This window comes from Varanus komodoensis, unplaced genomic scaffold (genome assembly GCF_004798865.1).
Source record: "Varanus komodoensis strain SLA01 unplaced genomic scaffold, ASM479886v1 scaffold1, whole genome shotgun sequence".
NCBI classification, from domain to species: Eukaryota; Metazoa; Chordata; class Lepidosauria; order Squamata; family Varanidae; genus Varanus; species Varanus komodoensis.
In genome coordinates this window covers 75,987,704-76,000,162 of record NW_025335268.1, presented here as the reverse complement: position 1 = coordinate 76,000,162, position 12,459 = coordinate 75,987,704, and the positions used below count along the sequence as shown (strand labels likewise).

General features: G+C 62.8%; 1 protein-coding gene across 1 annotated transcript in view; it reads left to right on the top strand.

Moving 5' to 3' along the window:
• SND1 (staphylococcal nuclease and tudor domain containing 1) overlaps positions 1-12,459 on the top strand; it is a 143,750-nt gene that overhangs the window by 45,431 nt on the left and 85,860 nt on the right. Inside the window, exon 11 of the mRNA XM_044429680.1 lies at positions 10,675-10,764. Coding sequence (XP_044285615.1) covers positions 10,675-10,764 — 90 coding nt within the window. The remainder of the gene's footprint in view (positions 1-10,674; positions 10,765-12,459) is intronic.

The window sequence follows — 12,459 nt, the reverse complement described above, 5'->3', positions numbered from 1 at the left end:
TTCCCTCGGAGCCTGTTCTTGCTGCCACGTCCTGCACACGCCTGTTTTTGCTGTCAGGTCAACTCAGTGTTTTTTGTAGAGCCACACTAGTTTCTCCTGCCATCTGCTATCTTAATATAAAATATTGATAGAGTATATAATATGTCTTAATATACCATTAAGCCTTATTTTCTCTCTTGGAGTAAGAGTCCAAACTTCTGCTATTTCTTTCCCCCACTCTGAGCATTAGTGTGACGGCGTCAGGAGCCATGAATGTTGTACTCCAAGGACATACCGGCATTTTCAGGACAATGTGCCACAGGTCCCAGCACGACTTCTCCCGGTTCCTGCTGAAGGGCAGGAGGCCTTGTCTGCCCCCCGTTTCCTCTTTCGCTTCCGCTGCGGCGGTTTGGGCTGCTTCTGCCCAAGGCGCAGCTCCAGCCACGGCCTCCCCGAGCGGGCTGGCACCGGAGGAGCTGTGCGGGCCTTCCGTGTGCCTCTTGCCCTCTGCCTGGGGAGACGCGATGCCTTCCGTGCAGATCACGTGTGGAGGCCTGTGCTGGGGCCCTGCGTGCGCGTGTCACCGGCGGGCCTCCTGTCAGCTGGGCTGGAGGAGGATGCTTGGAGTGGTAGTCGCTGTTTCCAGCCACAGCTGAGAGTGTCCCCAAACTTCCTCTGTGGCTGCACAAAACCCCATCGGCACAACTGCACAGCTAACTATTCAGGCATCCGTTGTAGGCCAGCAGTCTGGTTTGCTCCCTTTCTCAGCCTATCCTGCCCGAGTCTCGAATTTTCCTTGTTTAACACTTTGCGATATGGGAGAGATCCCCATGTCTCAGGCTGTCTCCAGTGTGGAAATTGGGGGCAAGCTGCAGGTAAGTGCCCCCATTTCCACTTGACAAAGGCATTTCCAAACTAGCAGCTACGACAAAGAATGCAGAGGCACGCAAAGGAATGTGCATAAATGCTCCAGACGGCAGGATTTGTGCGCGCGCTCGCTCGCTGCCTGAGAAACCGGCTTCTTAGACCAAGCCTCCAGGGCAGCTCCAGGCCGTTTGGCGGGGCTGCGCCTCGCCCTCCCGTTGCTCCTCCTGCTTCAGGGCCCGTGGCCCTCCGATGCACGAGGCTCTCCCAGCGCACAGGCAGTCGTACTCAGGCGTGGTCCCCAGGGGAGCCATGCGGTGCAGTGGGGCCCACAGTGGTGGGCAGGAGCTTTGATCGTCCTTCCTACATTCCCGTTTTGGCATCTGCTTCTGATTTTTTAGGGTGTAACGTGACTGCCCTTCATGGACTCTATACTTGTTTGAAAGGGTTCGGCTGAGCATTAGCAGGGAACCCCGTTACGGGCGACTACTGGGGACGGAGTCCCTCGCTTGCCGGTGTGGCGTCTGCCGCGGCTCCCCCAAGCCCTGTGCAGGTCGGCCGTAGCTGTCCTGGAGGCCGGGTGCAGGCAGCGTTGCAGCGCTCGGGGGCTGTCCGTCACTGCCCGGAGCCGATTCCCAAGTGGCCGCCATGAGGCCAGTGTTTGTTTGGTTCCTCTGGGGACTCAGAGTCCTGTTCTGGGTGGCTTTTTTCACCACTGGGCCGCTGTGGATGGCTTTGTGCCTGCTCCAGCCCCTCCAAGATGGCTGCAGGGGAATCGATAGTGAAATCAATGCAGCTAATTATATTGGGCTATCAGGCGCCTGGGAGGGGGCGCTCAGTTCCCCTCCCTTTGGGGTGCAGTCCAGGAAAGGCTCTGATGTGGCACGTGTGCCGGGAAGTGGTTGTTCAGGGGTGAAAGGGAGGCTTCCCATCCGCCCACTTCACTCCACCCGGAAGTTGCCGGGGGCGGAATGGGAGATTTTGCTTGGGTGCTAAGGATGGCCTGAAGCACGGCTGACTCACCTGGGACCCACCAGGAATGGCATCTGAACAGGTGCTCAGGTGGGTCTCTGCGGTGAGAATGTAGTGCCCACTGTTCTCCCGGTGCCCTCTGTCTGAGCAGGTATGGCGAGGACGAGGTGGCCTCGTTGCGCTGGGTGTCTGGCAGGAGCTGCGCGTGGGTGCCTGGAAGCGAGCCCTGCAGAACCAGGGGAGGGAATGTAGCTTTGATGGGCCCAGCAGGGCGATGACGGTGATGACGGTGATGCTGCCACCCGCCCTGATGTGTGAAGCTGGCATCTTGCGGGCAGGCCGAGCAGCTCAAGATTGTGGCAGCGGGGGGGGGGGGTGGCGGGGGGAGTTGCCTGGAGCGATGGCACCTCGCTCCAGCTGAGGAGGAAGCGTTCCCCCCTCTGAACTGCCGGGGAGCTCAGGCCCATGCTGGGCATGCAGTGCGCTCGGATTCCCAGGGAGCGTTTGATGAGGGGCCCATTGGTGGTGGTGGCTGAGGCAGCAGTGCTGAGGGTGCAGGACGGGAAAAGTGCGGACGCCAGCCTGACGCGGTCACGGGGCCTCTCCAGCAGCCCCGAGAAGGCTCACGGAGCAGGCCATGCCGCAGGGGCCCAGGGCTGCCTGCCGAGGAGTCCAGGGCAAGCTGGAGTGCCAGGGAGAGGGAGGGCTGCCCGCGGCTGAGGGGGCGGACTGATGGCCACGGCCTGGGCCTGGGCCTGGGCCGGGGAAGGGCGCCCTGTGCAGGCACGTGGCTGCCCTGCTGGCCAGTTCAGCCCCCCGGCCACCCGATTGCATTCTGTGATCGCGGAAGGTTGGACTCGAATGGCTGATGCGGCCCCTTTGCTGAGTCGCCAGCGGTCTTGTGGCTTTGGTGGGCCCGTCATGCTGGTGGGGACCCCTCTCCCCACTCAGCTGCTGGGCTCTCCCTGGCCCAAGCCCCCTCCTTCCGCAGGGGAGGATCATGTAGCTGCAGCCAGGCCCGTCCTGGGCCCTGTGACGCGCAGCGCAGCCGGGCTGCTTCCGTCCCTCAGAGACGTGGGCAGGGAAGCCCCTGCCTGGGGGGGCAGGCGGGCGGGCGGCTTGGCCTCTCCGCCTCAAACGCTCTCGGCAGCCCGAAGGAGGGACCCCGTGGGCTTACCTCCTGAGCCGCCTCACTTTTGCCTTGTTTTGGTGTGCTGATCATTAGCAATGAATGAGCCGTCCAATTAGCTCCTGAGCAACGCCGGGAGCAGCCTGCCTGCTGGGCGGCCCCTCAGCCGGCGGCCCCCGCGCGGCCAAGCCCGCACAGCTCCCAGCAGCTCCCCGGCACCTGCCTGCGGTTCAGGGTGGCGGCCCGCCTTGCGGATGGCCTGCCAAGCGGCGGGGGCCTGGGGGGGCCTCAGGCGGGGGGGCCGTGTGCATTACGGAGTGGGGCTGGTCCTGCCCGTCTGCCTCCTGGGAATGGGAGGTGCAGGGGCCGGCCTGGACTCCCCGAGGTGCCGAGCCCGCGGGCTGGCGCAGGGGTGCTGAGGACCAGCCCACGAAGGTCGCGGTTCCTTCCTGTTTGGCCCAGAAACCAGGCGTGGCGCCTGGCCCAGCCAGCTGGCAGAGCTCGCCAGAGAAGCACCTGGTGCGCCCAGCACAGTGCTCAGGCCTGCCCGGGGCGCGTGGGGTGCTGCGACACCCGCGGGCCTTGGGAGAGGGGCCTCTTCAGAGGCCACTGGCTGGGGAGAGCCCCCCCCCCCCACGGCAGGAGCATCTTGATTAGGTCGTTGGCCTCTTCTGCCTTTGTAAAGAGCCCTTAATAGGCTGCTCATGCTGATTTAACTTCAGCAGAGCCCAGTCACAACTATTAGGTGGAGCCAAAACTGGCGGCTAAATTGGACACACAGAGTGCTCATCAGTGGCACCTTCCCAGGCTGGAGGGAGGGAACGAGTGGGGGGCCGCAGGGCTCAGTCCCGGGCCCGGTGCTCTTCAGCCTCTGCGTGAATCAGTTAGAGGAGGAAGGGCACGGGAGGATCATCAGATCTGCAGACAGTTCAAAACTGGGCGGAATAGTGAGCCCCCCCAAAGACAGAATGAAGAGCCAAAGCAATCTTGATGAACTTGAACGCTGGGCTGAGAGCAACAGAATGAGATTCAACAGGGACAAGTGCCAAGTCCTCCACCTGGGAAAGAGAAACCAAAGGCATCATACAGGATGGGGAACACGTGGCTCAACAGAACTGAAGAAGAAAAAGACCTCAGAGTAATTGTGGACAACAGGCTAAATATGAGCCAGCAACGTGATGCAGCTGCAAAAAAGGGTAATTGCCATATTAGGATGCATAAATAGAAACATAGAAACAGAGTGAGTCAGAAGGGGTCTCCCGGGCCATCTAGTCTAACCCCCGGTTCCAGCAGGCTCCGCTCACGACATGCCCACCATGTGGACGTCCAGCCTATCCTTGAACACCCTCACCGATGGGGCCTCAACGACCTCTCATGGAAGCCCATTCCACACCCTGGGGTCCTGACTGTCAGGAAGTGCTTCCTGGCATCTAAATTATTATTATTAGAACATTTCTATGCCGCCCCTTGCCGAAGCCTTGGACCTTAATAGAAGTCTTACTTCGAAATCACGAGAAGTAGTAGTTCATCTATACTCCTCAGACCTCACCTGGAATCCTGTGTCCAGTCCACGAAGATGTGAGAAGGATGCAGGAAAATTAGAAAGGGTCCAGAGGAGGGCAACAGAAATGATCCAGGCTTTGGAAACACTGCCCTGTGAGGAGAGACTGGGAGAACTGGGCCTGTTCAGCCTTGAGAAGAGAAGGCTGGAGGGACCCATGATATCCCTCTACAAGTACCTGAAAGGCTGTCACAAGGAGGAAGGTCATGATCTCTTCTCGCTGACGCCAGAGTGCAGGACACGGAATAATCCGTCAAGTTGCGACAACCCAGATTCAGGCTGGACATCAGGAAAAGCTTCCTCACTGTCAGAGCAACACAACAGGGGAACCGGCTGCCTGGAGGGGAGGGGGACTCTCCCCCACTGGGGACATTCAAGAAGAAACTGGGCAGCCCTCTGAGAGGGGTGGTGTAAACTGGGGTCCTGCAGCAGCAGGGGGTGGACTCGATGGCCTCTATGGCCCCTTCCAACTGTTCTAGGATTCTGTGATAAGCCGGGCTGTTCGAAAGGGGAGGGAGGGAGTCCTTGGCTGGAGCCGGCCCTTTTCAGACGCGTCTGTACTCCAGCAGGCTCAGAAACCGTAACAGGGGCCGACCTGCTCAGTGGGGGAAAGCGTTGTCTCTCGAGGAGGGGTGGGTGCAGACTTGGGGCCTGAATGACGGCCTGGAGCCAGGGGTGGGCTTGTCTGGGCGGCTGGCCGTGGCCGCCCGGGCCTGCCTCTGCTTGCAAAGGGCAGTGCGGGGCTGTGGCAGAGCGTGAGCCCCGGGTGGTGTGTGGGGCGCACCGGCCCCGCCACGGAGGGGCTGTGGGCCTCTGCCAGCCAATCCCGAATGCCTCCGTGGCGAGGTCATCTGCGGTCATCTCTGGGGGTCCTTCTCTGTGACCCCTTCCCAAGAGGTGGGGCAGGTGGCCCCCTGCGGGTGGTCGGGGCAGCCCAGCTGTGGATGGCGCTTTCCGAGGGGGTGTGCCTGGCAAGGACCTGCTTATCTTCCCGGCATTTTGACAGGTTGACTTTTTAACTTTGTTTTTATGCACTCCATGTTATTCTGGGCGGCTGCCGGGCTGACACAGTCACATTGCCATGGCGGTTTTGTTTTGTTTAACGTTTGCCAGCTGCTCGGGCAGCTCCGGCCGTGGGACGCTTTGAAAATGAAGCAGAGCAGCACGCAAGCCGGAGCCCGGGCCTTGGGATGGCCATCCCTGCATCCCACTGGGGAGCCAGGCAGCCTGGAAGGGGGGCAGGTCCATGGGGTCTCTGCCCCTGGGGGAGGGGAGGAGGGTTCTGCCCCCAAAGGAGGGGGCGGGGCGGGGCCCTGCCTCTGGCCCCGCTCCAGAGCAGCGCTCTGCTTGCCTGCCCTCCATGGGACGCTCGGCTTTTTCCGGCAGCAAGCTGGGGAAAGAGGGCATTTTTCAGGCATGCCGGTTTCAGCCGGCTGCCCCAGCAGTGTTCCCCGGCCTGCCCCCTGGGAAGACCGCCGACTTCTCCCTGCCCACCGGGCCAATGTGGCTGGTTTCCTCCTCTCGGCCGAGCTGGAGGGAGGCCCTTCCGTGCGGAGCGCAGGCAGGCTGCTCCTGCCGAGTGTGTGGTGGGCTCTTGCCCCCGCTTGGGCTTCGGGGAGCGCACCCCAAGCGAGGGCCTGCTGTGTGAGTGGGGGGTCCGACAGGAAGGAGCGCTGGCCGCCCGCCTGGGTGGGATACGGGGTCCGACTGACATGGTGGCTGTGCTTGGTCTGGGGCACAAGGCCCAAAGCCCCTGCCCCGCGGCCCCTGGCACGACCTTCCCCCCGTGTTGGCAACCGGCTGCTCCACACCGACGGAGCTGCCGGATTTTGCAGCTTCCGCATCAGCCTCAAAGGCAGAGATGTGGCAGAGGCTGGATTTCCGGCAGCATCCCTCCTGCTGGCGGAGCCGTTGCCGGCAGACCTCAGTGTGCCTGGCTGTGGGGTAGCTGTGGGGCCGGTGTCCTGGGAAGCGGCCCTCCCCATTTGCTTCCTCTTCAGCGCGAGATGCTTTTCCCATTGCTTAAAATGGAGAGGAAAAGTGGAATCTTGACAAAATTGGGTCATGCTGATTGCCAGCATCAGCAGCCCTCCCAGTGCTGATTTGGATTATCTGTGTTCCTGGGAATCTGGTTGAAGTGGTGCACCCCCCGGGGGGGGGGCAGGCATCAGCAGTCTCGCAAAAACGTCCTTGGGAGGGAAGACACCTAGGTGGATTGGCCCATCGCCCCCACCATACAGCCACGATTTGGGGGTCCACGGTGTTGAATGATGGTTGTGTGTATGATCTCCCAACGAGGTGGGTGAGGGAGCAGCTTGGAGGGGCTGGAAGGGGGAGAGACTGAGCCCACTTCCCCCAGAATCCAGCATTTCACGGTTGTCACCACAGAATCGGAATCAGAAGTGGAAGACGCGGCGGGGTGAGAATTCTGAGCTGCGATGCCGAGGCCGACTGTTCCCCCGCCAAGGGAGGCAGCTGAGGCCCCATCCGTGAGGGCCTTCACGGAAGGATTGAGCCCCCACCCCTTGGGGAGTGCATGAGCAGGGCCAGCTGGAGCTGGGGGTCAGGCTAGATGGCCAGGGAGACCCTTCTGGCTCGCTTTGTTTCTGAGAGAGGCTGAGAGGCCAGTGGGAGCCCGAGGGGGTGGGTGCAAAATGGCCGCCCGATGTCAGACTGGAAGAGCGGTCTGGCACCCGCTGGCGTTCCCCCTGCCTGCCCCACATGCCTCCTGGGGCAAAGCCAACTGTGTCCGGTTGAGGAGGCAGGGTGGCGATTGAGTGTGGATCGGCCTCATGGCGGGAGCGGGGCCCTCTGGAGTGGCCCGTTTTCTGCCTTTGCCGGTATCTCCGTTCGTGACCTCTGCGGGACTCCCTTGCAGCACAAATCCGGCTGTCATGCTGAGCGTAATACAGGCTCCAGTTAAAAACTTTGCACCTCGGTCTGCTTGGAAGGAGAAAGGGGTGAAGGCACAGGAAGAGCCGCTTCCCCGTCTGGATAGTGTCTTCCTGGCTCATGCTGAGAAACCATTCTGAAAGGAACCTGGGGGTGGAAGCGCGGATTGCCAGGGAACTGGGTGGAGGATCCGGGGCCCTAGCGAGGCTGGATGGGCCACCAGGTGGTTTCCCCTTCGCGTGGGGCAAGCAGCCAAGACCAGCTCAGCGATGGCGGAGCGGCCGTCAAGGGGACGCGGAGAGTGACCAGAGTGCAGGAAGGCCTTGACTCCCTCCAGAGGCTTGTGCTCGGGCACTTCGTGCTGCTGAGAAACTGCGGAAGGGGAGTGGGACTGGCAGCCTTCTGTGCGTCAGCGCTGGCTCGGTGGGGCTCGCCCCCGAGCGACTATGGCTTGGATTGCGCGGCAAAATGCCCCAGGTGCTGTGCAGATTTTCATGCCGGCGCTTGTGTATTCAGACCAGATTCCCGGTGACGAGTTGCTGTCATTCTCAGAGCTGTGAAAGGGTCTTGCGCTGGGAGTTCTCCGGTGTGACAAATCAATTGGCGATTTCACAGGCGCTTATCCCTGGGAGGCAGGGCAGCCTCTTCAGTGCCGCTGCCACCGGCGTGGGACGAGGAAGGCCGGCTTCCTCCCTGCCCCACCAGAGCACCCCACCCCCCGGCACTCTTTCTCTTTGCTCGTCCTGGCACGACCTGCAAGCGCCTGTCTTGAGATGCAGGCAAAACGAGCGGGGGGGGGGGTGGCTGTGAGAGCCGCTTCAGGCCCTGTTTCCCCCACAGCCGCATCTTTTAGTCCAGGGCTGGGCAGGTGGGGGATGGCATGGGGGTTGGCACTCAGCAACAACAGTGCAGCCCCCTCCCCACTGCATTAGAAGGGGGGGTGGGATGTGTCTCTGTGCGAAAAGTCTGGCATGGAGGGGGAGGCTGCTCTGTGCCGCCAGGTTGGCTCTGCCATCAGGCGGCCTCCCGAGCAGCGAGAGCCATCCAGACCGTCCCATCCCGGACCGACCTGCCCAGGAGTACAAGGCGGTGGCCCCGTGGCGAGGCGGCATCGGTCCCCTCGTGCCTGGGCCGCCTCATCTTCTGCCTTTCGCTTTCTCTCGCACAGTTCCCTTCTCCAGACATTGCCGCTTCTCCGCGTGTGTCCAAAGGACAACCACTCCGGTTCCATCACTTTTGCTTCAGGGAAAGATGGCTCCCTTGATTTCTGTGCATGGGGGCGGTCTCCCCCCGCCCCCCGCCAATATTTAGCATACAATATCTGACAGGCTTCAGTAATACATCTCTTCTGACAAACGCTGTTTATTCTGTTCACTTGCTCATGGCCGCATTACTGGCGGGCTGTTTTGTGCTTTTGGAAATGAGTAGGTCCCAAACTGAGCCAGGCCAGCCACTGGGGAGCCTCGAATCTGCATAAATTTGGCACGTGGGCAGATTTCAGGCTCCACGACCTGCGCGAATTCTGGCGCTTAAAAGGAGCATGCAAATCATGGTCTGTTTTGAAAGTGGCGACCTGCGAGTTGCTTGCCTTGAGGCCGCCCAGCAAACACCAGCACGGGGAGGGGCTGGGCTCTGCAGGGCTGCGTGGGGGACACGCTCCGGCAATTCCTTTGGCGTCTCTGGAGCCGGATCCTCGGCCGGGATCCCGGGCGGCACATGGAGGATTGATGGCGCCTTGGCTCTGCCCAAGAGGGACTTCGGTTAGGCAGGAGAGGACGGGGTCTGCTGGAAGCTGGGCCCCGCAAACCCGGGTCTGCCTGTGCCCCATCGGTGGCTGGCCCATAGGTGGGCTCCATGGGCAGCGGGGGGCGGCCCAGTCCTCCGGTGCTCGCTGCCTTGGCCGGCTCGCCAGAGTTTTGCGGCTGGAGGACACGGCTGTTCAGCTCGCAGTGTGCGCTGCCTCGTGCCATCTCCTCGCCACCACACTGAGCAGAGTCTCTGCTGCTCCCTCCAGGGAAGGGGAATTTAGCTGGGCTTTAAGTAGGGCCTGCAACGTCTCTTCGATTTGGGGAATAAAGTATGTGCTGCTCTTGTGATTTACGCCTCGAGGCCCTGTGGTTGGCGAGCCGCGGAGATGCGTCTGAGGGGACTCCCGATGCCTCGCAGCAGCACAGCTCAGATTTGCCCAGAAATGCTGTGTATTTATTGCTTTGTCTGACGAGAGTGCTGACGTCCAGTTATAAATTCTTCTGGCACCCACTAAATAATAGAAGTGCCCCCCCGCTCCCACTTCTGCTGCCAGTCTGTCCCAGGCAGAGAGGGGAGGCCTTGCGTAATGCACCTGAGAGCATGGGGGAGGGAGCAGCTTGCGACAGCCTCCCCCAGGCTGCGCATGCGGCATTCGCTAAGGCTGGGGGGGCCCACGCTGCCCGGGTGCAAGAGCCGACCATCTTTCAGCCAGGGAAAAACCAACTGCCGCTCGAGGGCTTGCTGCATCAGGAGGGGGCCACGTGCGGCCCTGCTGGGCTGTCCGGCTGCCGGTGCCTCCCCCGGAGGGAGGGAGCTTTGTGGGGCCGGGGCGCGAGTGTTCTCTGCTCCTAGCCAGGGCCTCCCCCGGAGTCGCGCCTGCGGCCCCCTGAGGAAGTCAGCTCCGCTTCGTAACAGCTCCCGCTGTCCGTGGGCCAGGGTCTCCTGCTGCGGAGCCGCGATCTGCTTCTCCTTGTCAACGGCCGGACCCCTGCCAGGGCCCATGTGGGGATTAAGTGGGGAGTGTGTGGCTGCCCCCCAGCCTGGCCCTCCGGGGCCCGATGTCCCACGATGTCCCAGGAGCCATTTCGGCCCGCCCGCCCCTCCCCACCCGGAGCAACCAGTGGCCTAGCCTCCCAGCACCCCGCTGCACTGCGGGTACTTGCCGGGCCAAGGTGGGGGCTCTGCTGGGCAGCCCCCCATGTTGGGAAGAGGGTCGCACGGACGGAGGGGCACGGGGGGAGCCGGCAAGGGGGGAGGGAGGGGGCGGGTGGGCTGCCCGTGGCCTACAGCGCGGAAGGGAGGCGAGCAGAGCGCCGAGCATCCTCCGCCACCCGTTTCCTGCGGAGAGGGCAGGTGCCTTGGAGGCCGGGCTGGGGGAGCACCGGGCCCCCCGCCTGGGTGCGCCTGAAGCCCCAGCAAGGGAGGCCTCCGTGTGGACAAGAAGGGCAGCAAGGCCCCTCCGGCCTCTCGGCCCCGATCCAGCACGGGGTTGCACTGCTGATGTGCTGTTCTCCTTTCCCTCCTGCAGGACAAGAACCGGAAGCTCCGCCCCCTCTATGACATCCCCTACATGTTCGAGGCCCGGGAGTTCCTGCGCAAGAAGCTGATCGGCAAGAAGGTAGGTGCCCGCGTGGCGGGTGGGGGGCTCTCTGCGCACGGGGCGGGGCGAGGGGGCACGGACAGCCACGGCTGCGGCGCCGCGTCACCCTTACTGTTGGGGTGGAATCGCTGAGGCCCGAGACACGGCCCAGCTTTTGTGGGATGGGGGCGACCCGCTGGGGCAGGGAGTCGAGGGAAGCCGTTGGCATTTGCCCTCCTGGCCCTGCTGAGGAAGTCCCTGGAAACCCGCCGCTTGTGGGGAGGACTGCTCTTCTGAGCCCCCACTAACAGTTATTTATTCATTTTAAGTTTGCCATTGACCCAAGCCCTGAATGGCTTGAAGGGTAATTGGCGGCACCTTGTGCTGTCTCTGGAAACCTGCTGGCCGCTGGGGCAAAGCCGTCAGCTCAGGGGGTGCGTGGGCTGAGACCAGCGGGCGCCCCTGCTTGCGCTGGCTGCAGCCCCTTGTGGAGTCCTGCCTGGAGCTTCCCGGTATGACTTGCCCCCTGCTCGGGGCAGCGCTGGGGCAGGAGGGGCCCCTCGGCCCGGCCGATCTCTCCCTCGCCGCCCCGGCCCTGTGGCTTGTGCCAGAGGCCGTGGTGGGGGGACGGTGGCTTCAGCCCCGCAGTCCCCGGGCCATGGGCGACCAACGGTTGCGGCTGCTGTGGGGTTCTTGCTGTGGCTTGGGGTGGCGTGTGGTGCTCGGGGCAGCGCCGCGCCTCGTGGCGAGATAGTTTTTCCAGGCGCATGGAGCTGGGAGCAGAGCGGCAGGCAAACCGCTGGGCCGTCGGTTCACTTGCAGTGGCTGCAGAGGCTTCCGCGGGGAAGGGGACGGGAGTGGAGCACGGTCCTCCTGCGCCTCTGAAGCGTCTGGGTGACCTTGGCAGGGTGCTGGCGTGCGGCATGCCGAGCGGCATGCTTGCCGAGCTCTCTGCGGGGGGCGGCCTTGCGAGCGCCACCCCCTTTGATGTTGCGGAACTTGCTTTATACATGCTTCCTTTGTCAGCACCGTGTTTTTCACTTCAGATTAATTTGATGGAGTTAAATGATGAAAAAGTCCTTTACATTAATGATCAAAACTGTCCCTGGAGGTCGGCGCTGCCTTCGGATTGGAAATGACATGCGGAGAGCAGGCTGCTCGCTGTTGCCCTCTCGCTGCTCGCTGCTGGGGCCGCTCGGGGCGCTGCTCGCTTCTGTCGCGGGAGCCGCCGAGGCTGAATCTGGGGAGCGGGTCGGGGACGTTGTCTCCCCCGGCCGGCAGCTGAGAGGCGCACTGTGCTCTGCCTGCCGGGGAGACCTCCCCGGCAGCACCCCGGCATCCTCCGGGCCCGCGACCAACTGAGCACGCGGCTTGCTGACCCTTCCTCGCAAGGGCAGGCCGCGCCACAGCTGGGTCCCGGCGGCCGTGGCTGGCTGTGCGCTGCTTCTTTGAGCGCCCTGGCCGTCGCTTCCTGCGGGGGCCTGGCTCTCCCGGATCTGCGCGCCCCCTTGCAGGAGCAGCGGTGCTGGAGGGTGGGAGAGAGGCCCGCACGGCATAGCCGTGGCTGTGTTTCTGAGGGTCCCGGCTGTGGAGCTCTGTCACCCCCACCCACACAGACCCCAAGGCACTTCCTTTTCTTCAGTGCGGTCTGCCTGATCGCGACCGCCTGCTGTGCCCTGGGAGGAAGCCTGCCCTGGCCCGTGTCCAGGTGGGGCCCAAGCACGTTCTCTCCGT